Raw genomic sequence first — 17,261 nt, 5'->3', positions numbered from 1 at the left:
GCCGAGAGCAGCCCCAGTGATGGTGTGGATCACTCCCGCAACGGGTCGATTCTGCTCCCGAGGCTCCTGAGGGGCCGGGTCGGCTGGACGTGGATCTGCGGGGGGACGTCGGTCGTTTACATATCGACCGAGGCGCCCTCTGCGAATGAGAGCCTCGATCTCGTCCCGAAGCTGGAAGCAGTCTTCGGTATCGTGGCCGTGGTCTCGGTGGTATTCAACAGTACGCCCGAGAAGGCTTCCTCCCAGGGATCTTCTTCATCTGCCTCGGGACCGGGAGGTCCTCCCGCCCCTTGACCTCCATGAGGATCTGGGCCCGGGGGGGCCAGGAGTGGGGTGTACCGGTTGAAGCGTCGGTGCGGAGAACGAGGGGCGTATGGCGCTGTGGTTCCTTGCTGGCGACGGGCTTCTGCGCCGGCGTTGAGGCGTCGGGCTCCTCCTCTGGGGTGCCTCTTTTCGCCTTTTCTTCCCGGGCTTTAGAGGGGCCTCGGCGCCTCCTTATTCCGGTGGGAAGCTGCCTCCTCGGCGTCTGCATACTGGTTTGCCCGAGACAACAGCTCCGGGAAGCTCCGCGGCAGGCGTTTGTCCAGGGAGAAGGTGAGTCCCTGCCCTTCCGGAAGCCTCGCTTCAGGGCTGAGAGAGCCACCTCCTGGCTCAAATTCCGGACCTCCAGTGTTGCCTTGTTGAAGCGGGTGAGATAATCCCGCAGGCTCTCTCCCTCGTTCTGCCGGGACATCGAAGAGGGAGTCGGAGACCAGTCTTCGCCGGCTACTGACGGCGAAATGGCTGATGAAGAGACGGGTGAACTGGTGGAAGGACTGGATGGAATTAGCCTCCAGGCCGGCGAACCACGCCCTTGCCGGGCCGCGGAGGGTCGCCGGGAAGGCCTTGCAGAGGAGAGGATCCGATGCTCCATGGAGGAGCATAAGAGTCCTGAAACTCTCCACGTGGTCCGTGGGTCCGCCGCCCCGTCGTAGGGTTCGATCGCCGGCATTTTGAACCCCGGCGGGTTTAGGGTCCGCAGGATCCTTGAGGCAAGCGCCGGCTGGGAGGAGATCTCCAAGTCGGCGAAGGGATCTTTGGAGTGGCCCTTCAGGACCTGGAGCTGTCCTGTGGAGATCATCCACCCGCCGGTCCAGGGAGCGCGACCGGTGGGTGGGAGACAAGGAGCGGCGCGAGGGGGACCGACTGGAGTGCGGGCCCCTCGAGGACTGGGGTGTCTGAGAACGCGCCCGGGTCCGCCTCTCGTACCCCGCGCAGCTCCGATGAGAAGGTCCTGGCAGAACGGACCGCACCCGAGAATCCTCCTCGCGCCGGCGCTCCTCTCCATGGGAGAGGAAGGAGCGCGGGTTGTGAGGAAGAGGCGAGTGCTCGGGGAGCAGCGGCTCCTGAGCCCGCTGCGGCACCCGAGAGATCACACCCTGTAGATTCTGCACTGCCTCCGCGAGGGTGCGAACCTGCTGGGCTAGCTGGTCGAACTGAGCAGGTTCGACCGTCTGAATGGGAGGAGAAGCGGTGGAATGCTGCTGAGAGTGTGTTGGGGGCGCAGCAGCCTCCCGGCCAGAGGCGCGAGAGGCTCCGCGACCGGAAGCATTGGAAGCTCCGCGACCACCTCGCCGTGCCATTACGATCGTTCGGAGGTTCGGTGCCCTTCCTCTAGCGCCAACTGTTGCTGGTGGTCCAAACCGAGAACGATTGACACGACGGTGTGAACGGGGTTCCGCCTGAGTTGTCTTGGTTGGTGCTGGTTGCGCTCCACCTTCCGCCAAGGAACCTGCAAACAAGCCTTGCACCACCACCAGGGTGGTGATGGCCCTCCGACGGTCAAGTCAGAGGAGATTGGAGGAGGAGAGATGATAATCACAAGTGGGAGAGAGTGCTCTGGGAGGTATTGCTTACCCCCCCCCTTCTCCCCCCAGCCGCATATATACCTGGCTGGAAGGTCTCTCAGGGGGGTTTGTCGTCGTGGGGCACGATAGAATGGCCACTGACATGGCCGTTACGGGGCGTCGTGGAGCAGCGCTGGGTACGGTCATGGCAGGGCGTAGTGGAGCTCCGCTTCGTACGGTTGATACAGGAGATCGTGGGCAGCATCGGGTACAGCCGTTGCAGGGAGTAGTGGAGCAGGAGGCCGCGGCGTGCCTCTGGAGAATAGCCTGTCGTTATCAAAAGATCTCCGACTCGGGGTCGGAATGCTGGATCATAGGGCAGCCGACCCGGGGTCGGGCTGCGGAGCCGAGGAGGTCCGACTCGGGGTCGGAGTGCTGGATCATAGGGCAGCCGACCCGGGGTCGGGCTGCGGAGCCGAGGAGGTCCGACTCGGGGTCGGAGTGCTGGATCATAGGGCAGCTGTAGCTTTCCTGGATACGCGTGCCGATCACGTGGGGCATGGCGGCTCAATTCCCCCATAACAGGTATGCTATCACTCTTAGTCATGCTTTTCGAGAGGAATGCGAGAGTGTAATTGTGAGAAAGAAGTGTATTTACTAAAGAGGTTTCACATCTTGCCAAGCTTTCTAGTTGGTTAATAGCTGAGGCAAATTTTGCCAATGCATCATGTTGACCTTGTCCAAGTTAAAAAGAAAGTTGTTTAGAACAATGACTTCTTGTGCTAAAGTAGGTTGTAAACACAACAGCTGTCTAACATCCAGATATGGTTCAGCTCCCGACGAACCGGGCAAATGGAGTTGTCTGATCATGAAGTTTAGCACTGTATCCCAACCTGTTTGACCAAGCTTATCTGATCCCAAAAATCTGCTTCGGGACAATAGTCTCTTGTCTGAAAAACAAGTTCTATATGTCAGGTATTTGTTGCTGTTGGAAAAAAAAAAGCCCATTGGTTTCTGTCTATTTGTCCCAAGATCAATCCTGACTTGGATTCTTGATACCCTATTGGTCGCTATGAATCTTTTGCACCTATATACAACACAGTCTTCTGAGACTCTGTTTCTCATACAATTGTTCATTATTGAGTCACGAGGAAACCTCAAAGGCAGTTTGGCCTTCACATAGAAACTTTCAAGAAGCAAAATCCTCTATTGGTTCTTTTCTGACTCATTAATTGTTGCCCTGCCCTTTAGATTCTTCTTTTAAAAATTAAAATCATTTTTCAATATTGAGCTCCTGCCCTTTCATTTTTAAGAGCTCACTTGTGCTGTACTACACAAATGTCAAGATGTTTACCATATCATTAGACTATAAGTCTTATAGCTTCAGAAAATATTTACTTGTTAATTGTTACTGCTATGAGAAAAAAGAGATGGTGGATGTTCAATGTTTTCATTCTAGAGCAGCTTGAGTTTTATAATTGAAGTATTTATTTGCTAATAAGACATTAATATCCTTTTCTACAGGTATATTTCTAGTCATATTTGTTCCACTCTTTGGTTAAAACTACTTACTAGAATGCATGCACGAGCAAATGCATACTAGAAAAACAAACAATAAACCTTTAAAAGATTATAAAAATTAAGTAACACATTAATGTAGAATATTTTTTTATGCATATAAATACACACACACACACATATATATATGTATATGTATGTACTTACATATATGTACATGTATATATGAAGCAATAATATATAGAAGTTGCAGTGCTTCACTAGATTTGTTACAAGAATGCAAATAATATATAAGGTAAGCATTCATCACAGATAGGATTTATAAGAAAAGATTAGGAGGAAGGTTAGAGAAGCGAGATACTTGGGGGATATCAGTGTGCTTATGGGTGTAGAGGTGGAGAACTGTGGGTAGCAATGTAGCATATGAGTGAGGGAGAGAGAGAATTGAGTTTTTTCTGAAGTCTTGGCATGTATAAAGCATCTCTCAATTAGTTTCGACTGGGATAATACATGTGAGAGAGATGGGCGAGAATGAGGCAAAGCTACAACCAGTGGTCGACATGATGTCAACCATCTAGAAATTAGTGCCAAATTCCTAGCCAAGGCAAAGCTATGTGAGAGAGTGGCATGCCATGACCCATGAAACCTATATAGCCAGTTGGCAGGTAGAATGATCTACCTTTATTGGTTTTAGCTTAATCTCATTCTACGAGGAGCAACTGTCCAAAACTCCCCTTTTGAAAAATGATCTGAACAAAATTTTGACAAAGGTAGAAGTTTGTAACTTTTGATGTAGGGAGCTATATACAAGGCACAAACGTGGCAGAGAATCAAACAAATGTTTTCCCTCTTGATGCTTGAAGGTACAGTTTCTTGAGCAAGGAGCACCTGTTCCTCCCCAATGTGTCCTCACAATTGAAAGGCAAGCCCCCCCCCACCCCCTGCCAAAAAAAAAGAGATCAACTATCATGGAATACTGCTAGAAGAGGTCACATTTTGGCTATTACTTGTATTATCTACATCCTGTAAATTATATGTTTAATGTTCTAAAAGCTATGGCAGTATGCAAGCAGTCAGGATACCACTTGGCGCCTAGACACTAAGTAGGTGGCTAGTTGGCCATTAGTTTTCGATAATTACAAGTTCAAATTGATAACATAAGTTGAAAACTGAACACAAAAATAATTTACAAAAATAGCAAAAATTATAAAGACTGCAGAGTAGGGGTGGCAATCGGGTTAGGTCGGATACGGGTCGGGTTGGATGCGGGTGGGGTCAAAAATTCATCAACCCAAATCCGACTTGTTCATTAAATAGGCCAAAATTTCAAATTTGAATCCGACCTATTTATTAAACAGGTAACCCGATCCGACCTACATAATCCATTTATTAAACAGGTTAAATGGGTTAGACGGATTTTTAACGGGTTAAATGAATTTAGATAGGTTAAGTGGGTCGGATTAAACATGTCAGAAACAGGTTAAGCAGGTTTCAAACAAGTTAAATAGATTTTAAACAGATTAAATGGGTCGGGTTTTAACCCGACTCAATTATTAAACGAGTCAAAATTGGTTAAATGGGTCAAAAGTTTAAATCTGAACCCAACCCATTTTACGACCCAAACTCGTTTATGTCAAACCCAAACTTGCTTAAAGCGGATCGTTCGCCGGTTGGGTTGACGGGTCGGGTCATAAATTGCCACCCCTACTATAGAACAACTTAAGCAGCCAATAACAATAATTAATATAAGAAAATAAGCATCTTCATGTAGCAAGAGAAGGCGATGTAGTAATAGAATGTTAGGTGTAAGAGGAAGGAGGGGAGGAAGAGAGCAGCAGCAGCCAAAAGGAGTGAAGGGTGAGGAAGGACAGCCGAGGAAACAAGAGAAGAGGTGTGGTGCAGTTGGAGCATTAGGAGGAAGAAGAGTCACAACCAACAAGCATAGGGTGGTGGAAGAGGCACTCAATAGGGTCAAAAGAAGTGAAGCAACCATAGGAGGTAGCAAGCAGATGGAGGAAGTTTATTTGAAGAATATTATTCTCCTGTGTGGCTCATGATGGAGCATCTAAAGCTGGGCATTATTGTCGAAGAACACCAGTTTTGTGATATTTCGGAGATGTTGTAACCTATGAATCCATCTAGATATGATAAATTAAAATTCAAAACGCATAAGAAATCTGGGTTCTTTTTCTTCTATTGGGAAGAGCTTATTGTTTTTAAGCTATACTTTATGCTTCATCTTTGTTCGAAATAATGTGAATTACCTTTCACCAGCTGCATCTAAGTATGGTTAATTAGTTAAGAAATATGCTGTCACTGTATTGCTGCATGTTGCAAGTCTTGTCCTTGGTTTGCCTATATGGCTATCTATAATCGTTACAACTTGCATTGCTAAGAGGTCTTGTCTCATGGAAGATTATTAAAGAATAACAATGAACAGATTTACCGTATAAGTTTTTTTAGTGGTTCCCTTTGATGTGGCAGTACACTATAGGGCATGGGTCGAAAACTCTTCACACAAATTTGAAGATACGTGGCAGGAACAGCGACCAGTTGAACTTATCTTGGGAAAAGGTATTTCATTTCATTATATTTTTTAATGCATCTTTGGTTTTTTATATGTTTTTGTATCTAGCTGGAGGATGATCTTATTTACTGCATGGTGTTAGGATTTCAGTGATATGGTTTCTCTGCTTTTTTTTCTTCTCACGGTCCCAAGTGGCATGAAACTTGTACACTTGGTCATTGACTTCTTATTTTGCTTAATATCCTCTACAGGTCATTTCTGTCTAAATAATAAAAAAAGGGGTTCTTTTGGCTCAATTTTGAGTATTATCGAGCTATATTTTCCTGCGTCAGTTTGGCATGGGTCAAAATCCTGCATGTATGCAGGGTATTGTGGCAGACATGCATGTCCTCTGCCCAGACCAGCTCAGCGTCAGTGAACACTCAATGTGACACATAGCCATATTGTGCCAATACATGGCAAAAATCAACAGAAAATACAAAGCCCCATGAGTAGCTACTTTTAAAACACCCAAGGTAGAGGAACCTGTTTGTCTTCTCAAGGCAATATCTGTATAGCTTCAAAATGATGAATGAACTTTTTAAATGGCATGAGTTATTCTCTTAAACATTTTTCACTATATGAACAACACCAAAATGCTAAAAGAAACTCAAATCTTAAAAAAAAGGGTTACATGTTCCTACTTCATCAGTATGTATCACTCTGCATTTTGTTGCTTCACTGCATAATGGTCAATACCACTATGACAGGAAACAATGCTGACTAATTCTTGGTCTCCAAAATACCAAGCTATAGTATGCATTTTATGATATTATACTTGTGCAACAACCATGGAACCCAGTAAATTATTCCAAGACTAACTACTACCGAGAAATTAAGTATATGTTCTTTTAAGAGTTTGAGTACTCCGGTCTCTATTCTTGCTGTCTAAGAGCAATAAATGTCTAACAAATTATGATACACTAAAATATCCTTAATGTCCTATATTCACATTTAATTTTTTTAGTATGCTTTGATTAACAAAATTGTATAAACGAAGATGATAAAGGGAAATAAATGAAAATAAATGCCAAAAACTTCTTAGGTGTAGGGAGTATGGAGAAAATTCCAGATCACATATTGAACTAAAGAGAACTCAAATTCTACAATTTAGCTAAAATATGAAGAGTAGCACTAGGATAAATTCATGGAGGATAAATTCATGGGATAAACTCATCTCAGTACGCCTCGGTACGGACCGGTATACATCTCGGTACACCTTGGTATGAGCGGTACGGGCCTTGTATTGACTTGAAGGAGTGTTTCGTACTGGTTTTCTCTTGGTATATTATGGCACGCTCCGTATCGGGCAGTATGGGGCGGTATGACAGACCTTGCTAGAAACATATTACATATTTTCTGGATAAGAACAAAAAGCAAATAAATCAGACTGTTGTAAAAGATAGATATCACATTAATGGTTTTCAACGACCTTAACTGACAAGAAGTTTGAATTGTTGACTCAACTCAAAAACAAATCCTAAATGCAAATGTTATAAATAGATGAAAGCATACATGATGTCCATTATCATAACCACATCATATTCAATGAGGTGTGAGCTTATTCAATTATATAATAGTAGTTATATTTTTAGATCTTGCATTCCATTCCTTTCTTTTCGCTTTGTTCATGTTATAGAGAGAAACACATTGGAAGTGATCAATTAAAAGTAAAAAACGTACATGTGTATGCAATTTTTTAGCAGATGGAAAGAGTAAGGAGTTCTAGTTTGAGCTGCCCATTCAACACATCCCCCACTCCCCCCACCACCCCACCCCCCCATGCACACATGAAAAAGGGGAAAAAAAAAAAGAAGAAGAAATAAAGAAAGAAAGGTTTGTGTGTAGGCCACTGCTGTCTATCCAACTATGCCCCATTCCCACCTTTCCCTATTTTGTGATTCTCAACCTTTACCCTGTTCCCCTGGCCTCTGGCTCCAAGTCTGATATATTGGTATCAGGTAAAAACGTTGCAGAGCATTTAATGTAGGAAATTCTGAGCATTCAAACCACATAATTTGAGCACTCAAAGGCATTTGCTTTTGTCCTTTTTAAAATAACAAAAAAAGACATATATTCAGATAAAGTGGTGGGTGGACTTTTAAAGTTATTTCACCCCCTTGCACTCCTTTTGCACAAGAATTTTAGTACAGCACTGCATTCTATAAGAGAATATAGTCACACCTTTCTCAGAGGAGGATAAGGAACTTATGTCCAATAACTATCATTTCTTTCTAGCACAAAAAAAAGGAAAAAGAAAATTCATTTCTCACCATATCTTGGGGTGTACAATGTCATACACGAATGCTATATGTTTCATGAACTTAAAACCTTATCATCAGAACCTAAATAAATGAAATAAAAAAATAGGGTCTAATTTAATCAAGAACTAACTAGTGCCTTATGACTATCAAAATGGAACTGTTTGGCAAGTTTATCACCTCTTGCAAACTTGTCAAGCTAGCTCAAACTTCTATAAAGTTGAACTGTTTTGATGGTTTATCAATTATGGACATTTGATGTCAAAGAATTAGATAAGTAGGAATCACACTATAATCATAAACCATCAAGCCTTAACCCAACTACTTGTGGTTAGCTTTATGGATCCTTGTACACCCTGAATTCCTATTGAGGGCTAATACAAATTTTGATCATATTTCAAATTTAACTTTTCTTTTGTTACTTTAGTCTTCACTATAGTACTCTAGAAGGCTGAAATCAAAGTGGAAAAAACTTGATATAATTTCAAAGAACTAAAATACTAGAAGTCACATGGCAGAAGTTTTAACTCTGTTCTGAATTAATATTGAAAGAACTTGAAATTGGCTAATATACCTGAACCTTGTCACAAACTGAATCAATTCTTTTCCTAGGTCATCTAGTCTGAACCATATATTCATTATTGAGTTGATTAAAGAGAAATAATATTTATAGAAATATTACTGATGATACTCATGCCGCAACAGAAAAAACAGAAATGACGGGGTTGGGCATAGGTGTGGCAAGCATGAAGAGCGGAGAGCATGCGCTGTTACATGTGGGTTGGGAACTAGGCTATGGAAAAGAAGGAAGCTTTTCATTCCCAAATGTGCCCCCTATGGCAGACCTTTTGTACGAAGTCGAGCTTATTGGTTACGATGAAGCCAAAGAAGTATGTCATCTCTTGTTTTTTCTGATCTGGCATCTTATAGCAGTTCCTCTGGTTCTTGGTGTGTTTTATATCTCTAAATATGTATATAGATTTATTATATTTAAACTTTGATGCTTAGACAATAAAAGAGAAAAAAATAAACTTCATATATTAGTGTGACATATATCTGATTAACAGGGGAAAGCCCGAAGTGACATGACAGTAGAGGAAATAATTCAAGCAGCTGATGGAAGGAAGATGGAAGGAAATTCTTACTTTAAGGAAGAAAAGCTTCAGGAGGCTATGCAGCAGTATGAAATGGTTGTCAACTATAAGTCACCTGGCTTTGTTCATATTTGTTTTCTTTTATTATTTTCAGTTTTGCAGGAAGTCATAATGAATGTTTCCTTCTTTTGTCAGGCAATAGCATATATGGGTGATGACTTCATGTTCCAATTATTTGGAAAATACAGGGACATGGCCTTGGCTGTGAAAAATCCATGTCATCTTAACATGGCTGCGTGCTTAATTAAGCTAAATCAATACAAAGAAGCCATTGGACAATGTAGTATTGTACGTTTATTGATTAAGTTGGTTTATATTTGCTTGCTTACTTTGTGCTTATTTTCTTCTATTGACCATTGCTTAATAATGTGACAGAGATCTGATAAATAGGTGATTCCTATATGCACGTCATATTGGAAGCTGCATGTCATATTTGAAGCTATGTTTTCCTTTTTCCTTTTAGATATTATCATGTAGTTTGTCTTTCCTTTTCAAGTTTTTCTATTAAAATTCACTCACTATCTCTTTCCTAAAACAAGAGTTCTTCTCTACTCCCATGGAGCAGTGGCATAAGGTAATTTTATTTTCAAGCATTTTGTACAAATTGTAGAGTGTTGACATCATGTTGGAAACTTGTTGCAAATTGTTCTCAAAATTCAAAAAAGTATACTATGAATCAATAGGCTGACCACATGTAAATGGGACAAAGTTTGTTTTTTGATGTTAACCTAAATGCTTTATGGGAATGTTGAACAATAAGATGGGCACAGACATGTTCACTAGGTTTTGCAAAGCTATGAGTATTGAATTGTACATGTGACAAACAAAACTGGAATGATAAATTAAAACGCTCAAGGAAGCTTATATGTTACTCCAGATGGATTTGAAGTGATGAAGAACTCTTTGAACTTGTGCAAGGAAAAACTAGAGAAGGCCTTGGTAGGGTTTGGAAGAGGGTAGACTTACATAAACCTTGATGAAGTTGTAAGATTGGAATTGGAATATCCGTATCTGTTGAGGGTGTGAACTTTAATAGGAGTGAGTCCCCAGTGTGGTAAACCTCTTCAGATATTGGCTATTGTAATCTTTTAGAACTTGATTTTCCTTTTCTCTTGTATACCTTATGAGAAAGGAAATTTATGAAATTTACGGTTCAATCTTTTATGGTTTTCTTTTCAACCTTGTTGCCTATTTTACATGATAGTTTTGATTTTGGAAAGCCGGTGTTGGTTGGCTCTATAAAGTATTCTGTCACCACTCTGCAAGAATGAAAGAATGTTTTACATTATACTCTCTAAGTTGGGCATCTGAGGGCTGTGCTATTTTAGTTTTTCTTTACATGAAGGGTGTCTTGATCTTGAAATGATAAATTTGTAAATGTTGTGCACTGATTAGAGTTTTCTTGCTATTGAGGTTTAGAGTATCTTCTTTTGTCCGAATGTCTTTTAGGACCAAGAAATTCACGTTAACAGATGTCATGTTGAGATAAATCGGTGATTTCACTAAGTTTGTCAAGTGTAATGGGCTCTCAGGTATTATCTGAAGATGAAAACAATGTGAAAGCATTATACAGACGAGGAAAAGCCAGAGCACAACTTGGTCAAACAGATGCTGCCAGGGAGGACTTTCAAAAGGCCAGAAAATTTGCCCCAGAAGACAAGGCTATCGTGAGAGAACTGCAGCTGCTTGCTGAACATGACAAAGCTGTCTATCAGAAGCAGAAAGAGATTTATAAGGGGATTTTTGGACCGCGGCCCGAACCCAAACCCAAGAGGTTGAGTCGGGTGGTTGTTTTCTGGCAATGGCTTGTATCTTTGATTTGCAGCCTATTCAAGCGTCGAAGGCCTAAAACTGACTAAGCATTTTGTGGTAAGCACCAAATGAGACCGCAGTAGAACACTGACACTTGTTGTCAGGATATCAGATCTTCTGTTTTTGTTAACTTAATTTATTTTTAAAAGGGATCATAAAGGTCTTGCATTGCATGTTCCTTATATTTTCTGTTAGTGTTGATGCTTGTTTTTCGTACTGAATAGAAAGCGCTCGCTCTCTCTCTCTAACTGCTAAATTTACGTTTGTGAGAATGAATTGATTTAGTGGGAGTGGGAGCTCTGTGATCTTCTAGAAACAATCCGAATGCTGTGCCAGTTATTTACTGATACATATGGTGCAATCCATTTCAAGTATAGAAATTTTGCACCTATTCAAACATTTATAAAGAACATAGGCTGCTTCTTAAGTTTGCTCGTTTTCTCTGCTGCTTAAGAAATAGCTGCCTGTAAGATGGCTATGTGTTGCCAGGCACTTCACATTTTATGTCTTATTTGGATCATATGAAATTTTAATGGGCTACAGACTGAAGTTTTTGTGATATTGGCAGGCGACTGAAGTTTGCTTGAACAGACAGCTTCTGAAAAGCAAGTGTGGCGTCATTTTTCTAATTAATCTTTACCAGGGGGAGGCATCAAATTTTAGTATAAATTATCTTCAAATCCTGAAGAACAAGAGGCGAGGACTTTGTAACATTTGTACAAACAAGTGGAAAAGAATCTCGAAACATGCTTGTGTTATAATGTTACTTTTCTTTTAAGGAGATGTGGCCTTGACTGGTTTTTTTTTTTTTTCCAAAGTCTGTCCGTGTATGAACAAATTCCAGAAGTCACTGTGAAACCTGTGATGCTTTTTGCCTTTGTTGACTTCTTTATATGTATATCTTCCATTCTTTTTTTCTTTTTGGTTCATCACTGTTCATTTCTATTATATTTACATGTGCCTCTGGTCTTCACTCAAAATGCAGCTGCTTAATGAATTGCAAGAAATAGCAGGTATAGTCACTGAGGATATGCTTGCTTGATCACAGGCTAGACATTTTTCAGTGCACAAAGCCAAAGACCTGCATTTCCTCTTCTTTTCAGACTGTTCAGTTTTTAAATGTTGTCAATTTCTCCTCTTTCAAGCGGAAAAACAAAAAAAACAGAGAAAAAAGTTGCCCAATATCTTGCCAAAGTTTACATCAGGAGGAATAAACGACCCGTTTCCTGGTTTTTAGATCATTGAAGTGCTCATGCTAGACCTGATGATTTGTGAAAAAAGACAAAAAAAAAAAAAGTGAAAAACTAATAATGCAGCGGATTGGATAGTATCTTATCTAGTCGATATTTTTAGGGTTAATCTACCGTTTTAATTTTTGAATATTTTGTTTTTTGATTATTATGGTATAATTTTTCTGATTTACCAAAAAGAAAAAAGAACGGGCAAATGGAATTGGTACGGTCTCTGGAGTCTACTTGTGCAAGGAGATTCCTTGACAAGATGCAGCAAAATTTATACCATTTGTCTATTTGTTTCTAAGTTGGGGGATAGCCCATGAACTCTCAAGCAAAATCCTCTCCTCGTCCCTAAGCCTCCAATCCCCAATCGATTAGTGATTTGGACCAAGAAACCTGCTGGGTTTCCTTTTGGGAGTACCAAGACAACCAGTGAGGGCCCATCCCATCCATCCACAACTAGAGCTGTCCTGTTCCATGGTCTTAATCAAAAGCTGTTCAGTTGTGATAACATTAGAAGAAAAGGTCTCACTTCCCCTCCTGTATGTAGTTTTTTATGTGTACAAGATAGCTCAGATTGACACTGCCTAATTCCTATGGCCAAGCAGCTGGTGTGAGTGAGGAAGAGGATGTACCATTGCCAGAAAATTGTATGGAATACTAGTAGAATATCTATCACACCATCTAATCTTACCGGTTCTAGACTTCTAGTTGTGCGCCCGCATGGAATCCCCAGTCATGGAGCTTCTTGTTTGTGTTTAGCTTTGTCTTGAGGCTAAGAATCATAAGGAATTGACTCGATCGATTAACAATTAGTTATTGAATTTTCAAAAAAAAAAACATTTCACAAACATATCCATTGTTTTGTTTATACAATTCTTTGTTTTGTTATAACCAAGTTATCAAGTGAACAACTTAAAACTCTCATAACTACTTTATTTTATTTTTTTTCAGAAAAAAAAACTCTCGTAATGACCAACTTATGGGGAACATTGCTGCTGCCCTGGCCTGTGTGATAGGTATGCAATTTTTTTTTTAACATATGGTGTATGATGCATTTGAATTCTGATTACACTTTATTTATCATTAGGATTTTGTTGAAACAAATCTTAATCAGCAGAATTATGAGAAGAGACGAATGAATTGATTTTTTTTTTTGGGTGGATAGGACAGATCATATAATTTTAGTATAAATGCATCCAATAAAGTCAGAAAACAAAATATTCTGAAACTAAATCAGGAGGGTACCATAATTCTCCTATCTGATGTTTTCAATATGCTCCGCCGCCAATGAGCTGAAATTATAGTATAAACCATGAATGAGATGGACACTTCCAGAGTTTTTGAGAAAAACATCTTAAAAAGATATTTAATGCCCCAAAAAGTTTGATTAACTGTGTGATGGCCTGGTTCGGGCCTGGTCCACTTGACTGTAGCACAAGCCCTATCACGAATTTAAAGTAACCGTAGTATGAATATCCGTGAGTAATGTTTCAAACTATGATGTGCTAAATAGCAGAAGAATAATTTATTAATTTATTTGCAAAATGAACTTGGAACTATGTTTATGAAATATTGATGATTTGTTCATTGGTTTTATGATTTGTTTTAATATATTGCACTATAAAATATATTTTTGTGATAATTGTTATTTTTATGAAATGATGTATTGGCATAGTAAAACTTATGTTTGACCTGATAAGGTAGTATAAGAGTTACTTATTGAACTATATCGCTCATGTATATTTATTTATTTTTATTTTTTTCGGACAAGTAGGATCAGTAGGAATAAAGGATGGCTTAAATTTTAAGTTCGTGCTAGTAAATTTGGCGATTTTGTAGCTAAATTTTAATTTTTTAGTTAATTATGAATTTGTAGCTTAGTAATTTTCTATATATTGAGAATTGTAGGTTTGGTATTTATGTATAGATTTAGACACTCTGAACCAGTATTAGTTGTATTTAATAAATAAAAAATAAGTTTTTATTTTTTATATTTTGTTTGAGGTGAATTTGGAAGCCAAAAATAATTGTTAGCTTCGTGTTATAATGGATTGTGTAGGATGGCCGTGTTATTGTCCCAAAGTTTTTGGAGTGCAAGAAACTATTGCAAGTGACCTAATATATATATATATATATATATATATATATATATATATATATATATATATATATATATATATATATATATATATATATATAGCTAATAAATGAGGGCATCAGGTTAATGGATGCCATTAACATCTATCCTCTCTAAAGACGCATTTCTCTTTCTTTCATAAATATGTAGCAACCTAACAAATCTTGGCTTTAGAAACTGGCCTATCGCACACCATGTCATGATGTTTGCCATTGAAATCAAAACATACAGGAAACATGAAACGAGCACTTTTACTTGTAACGAGAAAGTGCATGCAATCAAGTTAGCTGACTCCAAACAGAGGAGCAGAGGTGCCTTTTGGAATCCTAAGTGCAGACCAGGTGCATCAAGACCGTTGATATCTCTGATGTAGGGCCTATGGGAGCACAAAACTAGAAATACTTAAAGCTCCTGGTTTCACGGGCAAAAAAACTAGAAATACTTAATTCCCCACCCTCCAAAAGACCCTGCTATAACAAAAAGTTCTGATTGACCGGTATTAAAATCTTCTACCAATATCTTTACCAAGTTTAATTTTCGGTCTTTGAGCTCCTTTTATTTTTTTTAGAAAGGCCGAAAATGCCCTTAGGCAAGGGCCGGGGTATTCTCGGCGGCGCAGCAAAGCGAGGGAGCTCGGAAGAGGGCTGGGGCGGGGGTATTTCCGGCGGCGCGGCCGCGGTAGGAGGCTCGGGAGGGATGGCGCCAGCAATAAAATATTCTTTCAGGGCATTTTCGTCTTATAATAAAATATTGAAATATGGCTGGACTGATTGTTAAACAACCAGTCAACAGGGATTAAACGTTAGAGACCGGTTAATAAATATACCGGTGATTAATTACCCCAGTACTTAAAGCTCCTGGTTCCACGGGCAAAAATCTGGACATCAGAAGCAAGAAGAAAGCTAGGGGCTTGCCTTTCCATTTTCCAACCAGGGAGGCCAACGTTCTGATATCAAAGCCAAAAGATAGGCATGACCTTCAAGAAAAGACTAGAAAATGCACCCCCATAGTCCATGACCAACATATAAGCTTTGTCTATCAAAAGATGGATGCTTTATAGATGATTTAATAATACTATTTAATCTGTCATCAAACAAACTAACAACATGTGCTTGGTATGATTTCCCTCGCATCATGAGAAGACTAATATATCCTCATATGTACTTGTTTGGCTTCCCTTCGCTGCTGCGATGCTCTTGTGATGGTTCTTCTATGTGGGAGCCAGCCAGCCAGCCGCCGCCGCCGCCGCCGCCGCCCAGCTCCAGGATCGCCCCACCATGGTGGCTCTCCAGAGAGCTCACGGTGGTGGACTGGGACGGTGGGACCCCAACAGCCGAAGGTCCTACTGCTCCTGGCGCGGCGTCACCTGCACTGGCCCGAACCAAACGGTAGTGGAGGCGCTCGACCTCCCTCGCCGCAACCTCCGAGGTAACATCTCCCTCATCTCCGAGCTGAAATTTTGTGCAGGTGCTCTCTTCAACATCAATGTCTTTGCAGTATACCACCAAGTTACAACAGAAAAACAAAAACACAAAAATAAGAACAATACCAAATAGATCCTAGAATAATGCATTTTTTATATATATATTTGACTATATATTTTTTGTTTGAAAATAGGTTTCTTTTTCATTTCCACTTGGGTAGATTTTTTTCATTTGACTATATATTTTACTAAGTTGTAGTTTTTTGAAAATAGCTGAAATTTCTGATTGAACAATCTATATTTTAAACTTGATCGTAGCAAGATATAATTCGTTCTTGAATTGAGAAAGTGTCAAATTTTATGTTATTTATTTATCCAGGGATGAGCCAATCAGCTTGCGTTCATACAACTGACAGGCAAGATTTCTGAAAACTATACTTCTGCTCTCCTGTCTCAGTTTTCATGCGATCATCATAAGATAACCGATCAGTGGCACGACCATCTTCAATATGGGCATGTCATACTCTCCACCAAAGGATCTTCCCATTTAAAGGTGAGCTTAGCAAGATCCGTGAGCTTTAATGGTCATTCATGTCTTCCCATCAAGTACCAAACAACTATTGCATTGAATCCATTCCATATACTATGAATTCAATGAATAAGACTTTGTCCTACTCATTAGACCAAGCTGACCAGATTTAAAGAACCCGTGGGCCGGATCGGATTTTAAATTGGACCCATTTCATTATTTGAACTAGGTCTGGGTTTACTAAATTTTGATCCAACCCGATCCGATTCATTTGATTTTTGGAGCAATTTTGAATTTTTCACTCTATGTTCCGACTTTTTTTATTTTTCTTACAAATTTAGGCAATTTTTTTTATTATTGGCTAAGCATTCTCAGAGTTCTATGGCCTTTGGTATGTTCTCTCTCACTATATATGCACACTTCATTTTCATGGATATTATGGAAGATATTGACTCTTTTTCTTTTCATTCTTCTGAGACTATGTAGATATTGGTGTCATGTTTGGGGAGAGAACAAGTTCAACAACAACGATCAAGAGCTCAGTTTCTACAGATCAATTGAGAGCTCAGTTTCTACAGATCAATTGAGAGAATCCATTCCAAGAGCAGCCAGTCTAAAATAGCATTACAAACAGTGTGGGCAATTTCCAAAAACATCATTAATATTCACACCCCAAGCGTTGGCATCCTTCGGCCTTTTGTCTCTTAAAATCCGTATAAGTGATGGATATCATGACTCGCTGTATTTGAATTACTGTCATTGATAATACACCTAACATTTCATTTTCAGTGGCCAAA

At 40.2% G+C, this 17,261-nt stretch overlaps 1 protein-coding gene and 1 long non-coding RNA gene across 2 annotated transcripts; both read left to right on the top strand.

The window, feature by feature from the left end:
- Nucleotides 1-5,140: 5,140 nt before the first annotated feature.
- On the top strand, nucleotides 5,141-12,066 carry LOC120108250 (peptidyl-prolyl cis-trans isomerase FKBP42-like). The gene is made up of 7 exons (XM_039121835.1): nucleotides 5,141-5,342; nucleotides 5,799-5,918; nucleotides 8,877-9,061; nucleotides 9,239-9,361; nucleotides 9,461-9,613; nucleotides 10,858-11,194; nucleotides 11,706-12,066. The coding sequence occupies exons 1-6, from the start codon at nucleotides 5,141-5,143 to the stop codon at nucleotides 11,182-11,184; spliced, it is 1,110 nt and encodes a 369-aa protein (XP_038977763.1). The 3' UTR covers nucleotides 11,185-11,194; nucleotides 11,706-12,066.
- A 3,680-nt stretch (nucleotides 12,067-15,746) lies between these two features.
- LOC120108251 lies at nucleotides 15,747-17,261 on the top strand. Its single transcript, XR_005509692.1, has 3 exons — nucleotides 15,747-15,940; nucleotides 16,315-16,488; nucleotides 16,951-17,261. It is a non-coding gene; the product is annotated as an uncharacterized LOC120108251 (long non-coding RNA).

Source organism: Phoenix dactylifera, unplaced genomic scaffold, assembly GCF_009389715.1.
Source record: "Phoenix dactylifera cultivar Barhee BC4 unplaced genomic scaffold, palm_55x_up_171113_PBpolish2nd_filt_p 001238F, whole genome shotgun sequence".
Classification (NCBI taxonomy): Eukaryota; Viridiplantae; Streptophyta; class Magnoliopsida; order Arecales; family Arecaceae; genus Phoenix; species Phoenix dactylifera.
Note: the sequence above shows the minus strand (reverse complement) of the source record. Positions and strands in the feature narration are given on the sequence as shown.

What these genes read in the sequence shown, in the direction of transcription:
- LOC120108250 (XM_039121835.1), top strand. Translation starts at nt 5,141, where the DNA reads ATGTTAGGTGTAAGAGGAAGGAGGGGAGGAAGAGAGCAGCAGCAGCCA. An exon ending in TGAACTTATCTTGGGAAAAG is followed by an intron (nt 5,919 to 8,876) that starts GTATTTCATTTC and finishes ATGCCGCAACAG; the next exon opens with AAAAAACAGAAATGACGGGG. An exon ending in CCATTGGACAATGTAGTATT is followed by an intron (nt 9,614 to 10,857) that starts GTACGTTTATTG and finishes ATGGGCTCTCAG; the next exon opens with GTATTATCTGAAGATGAAAA.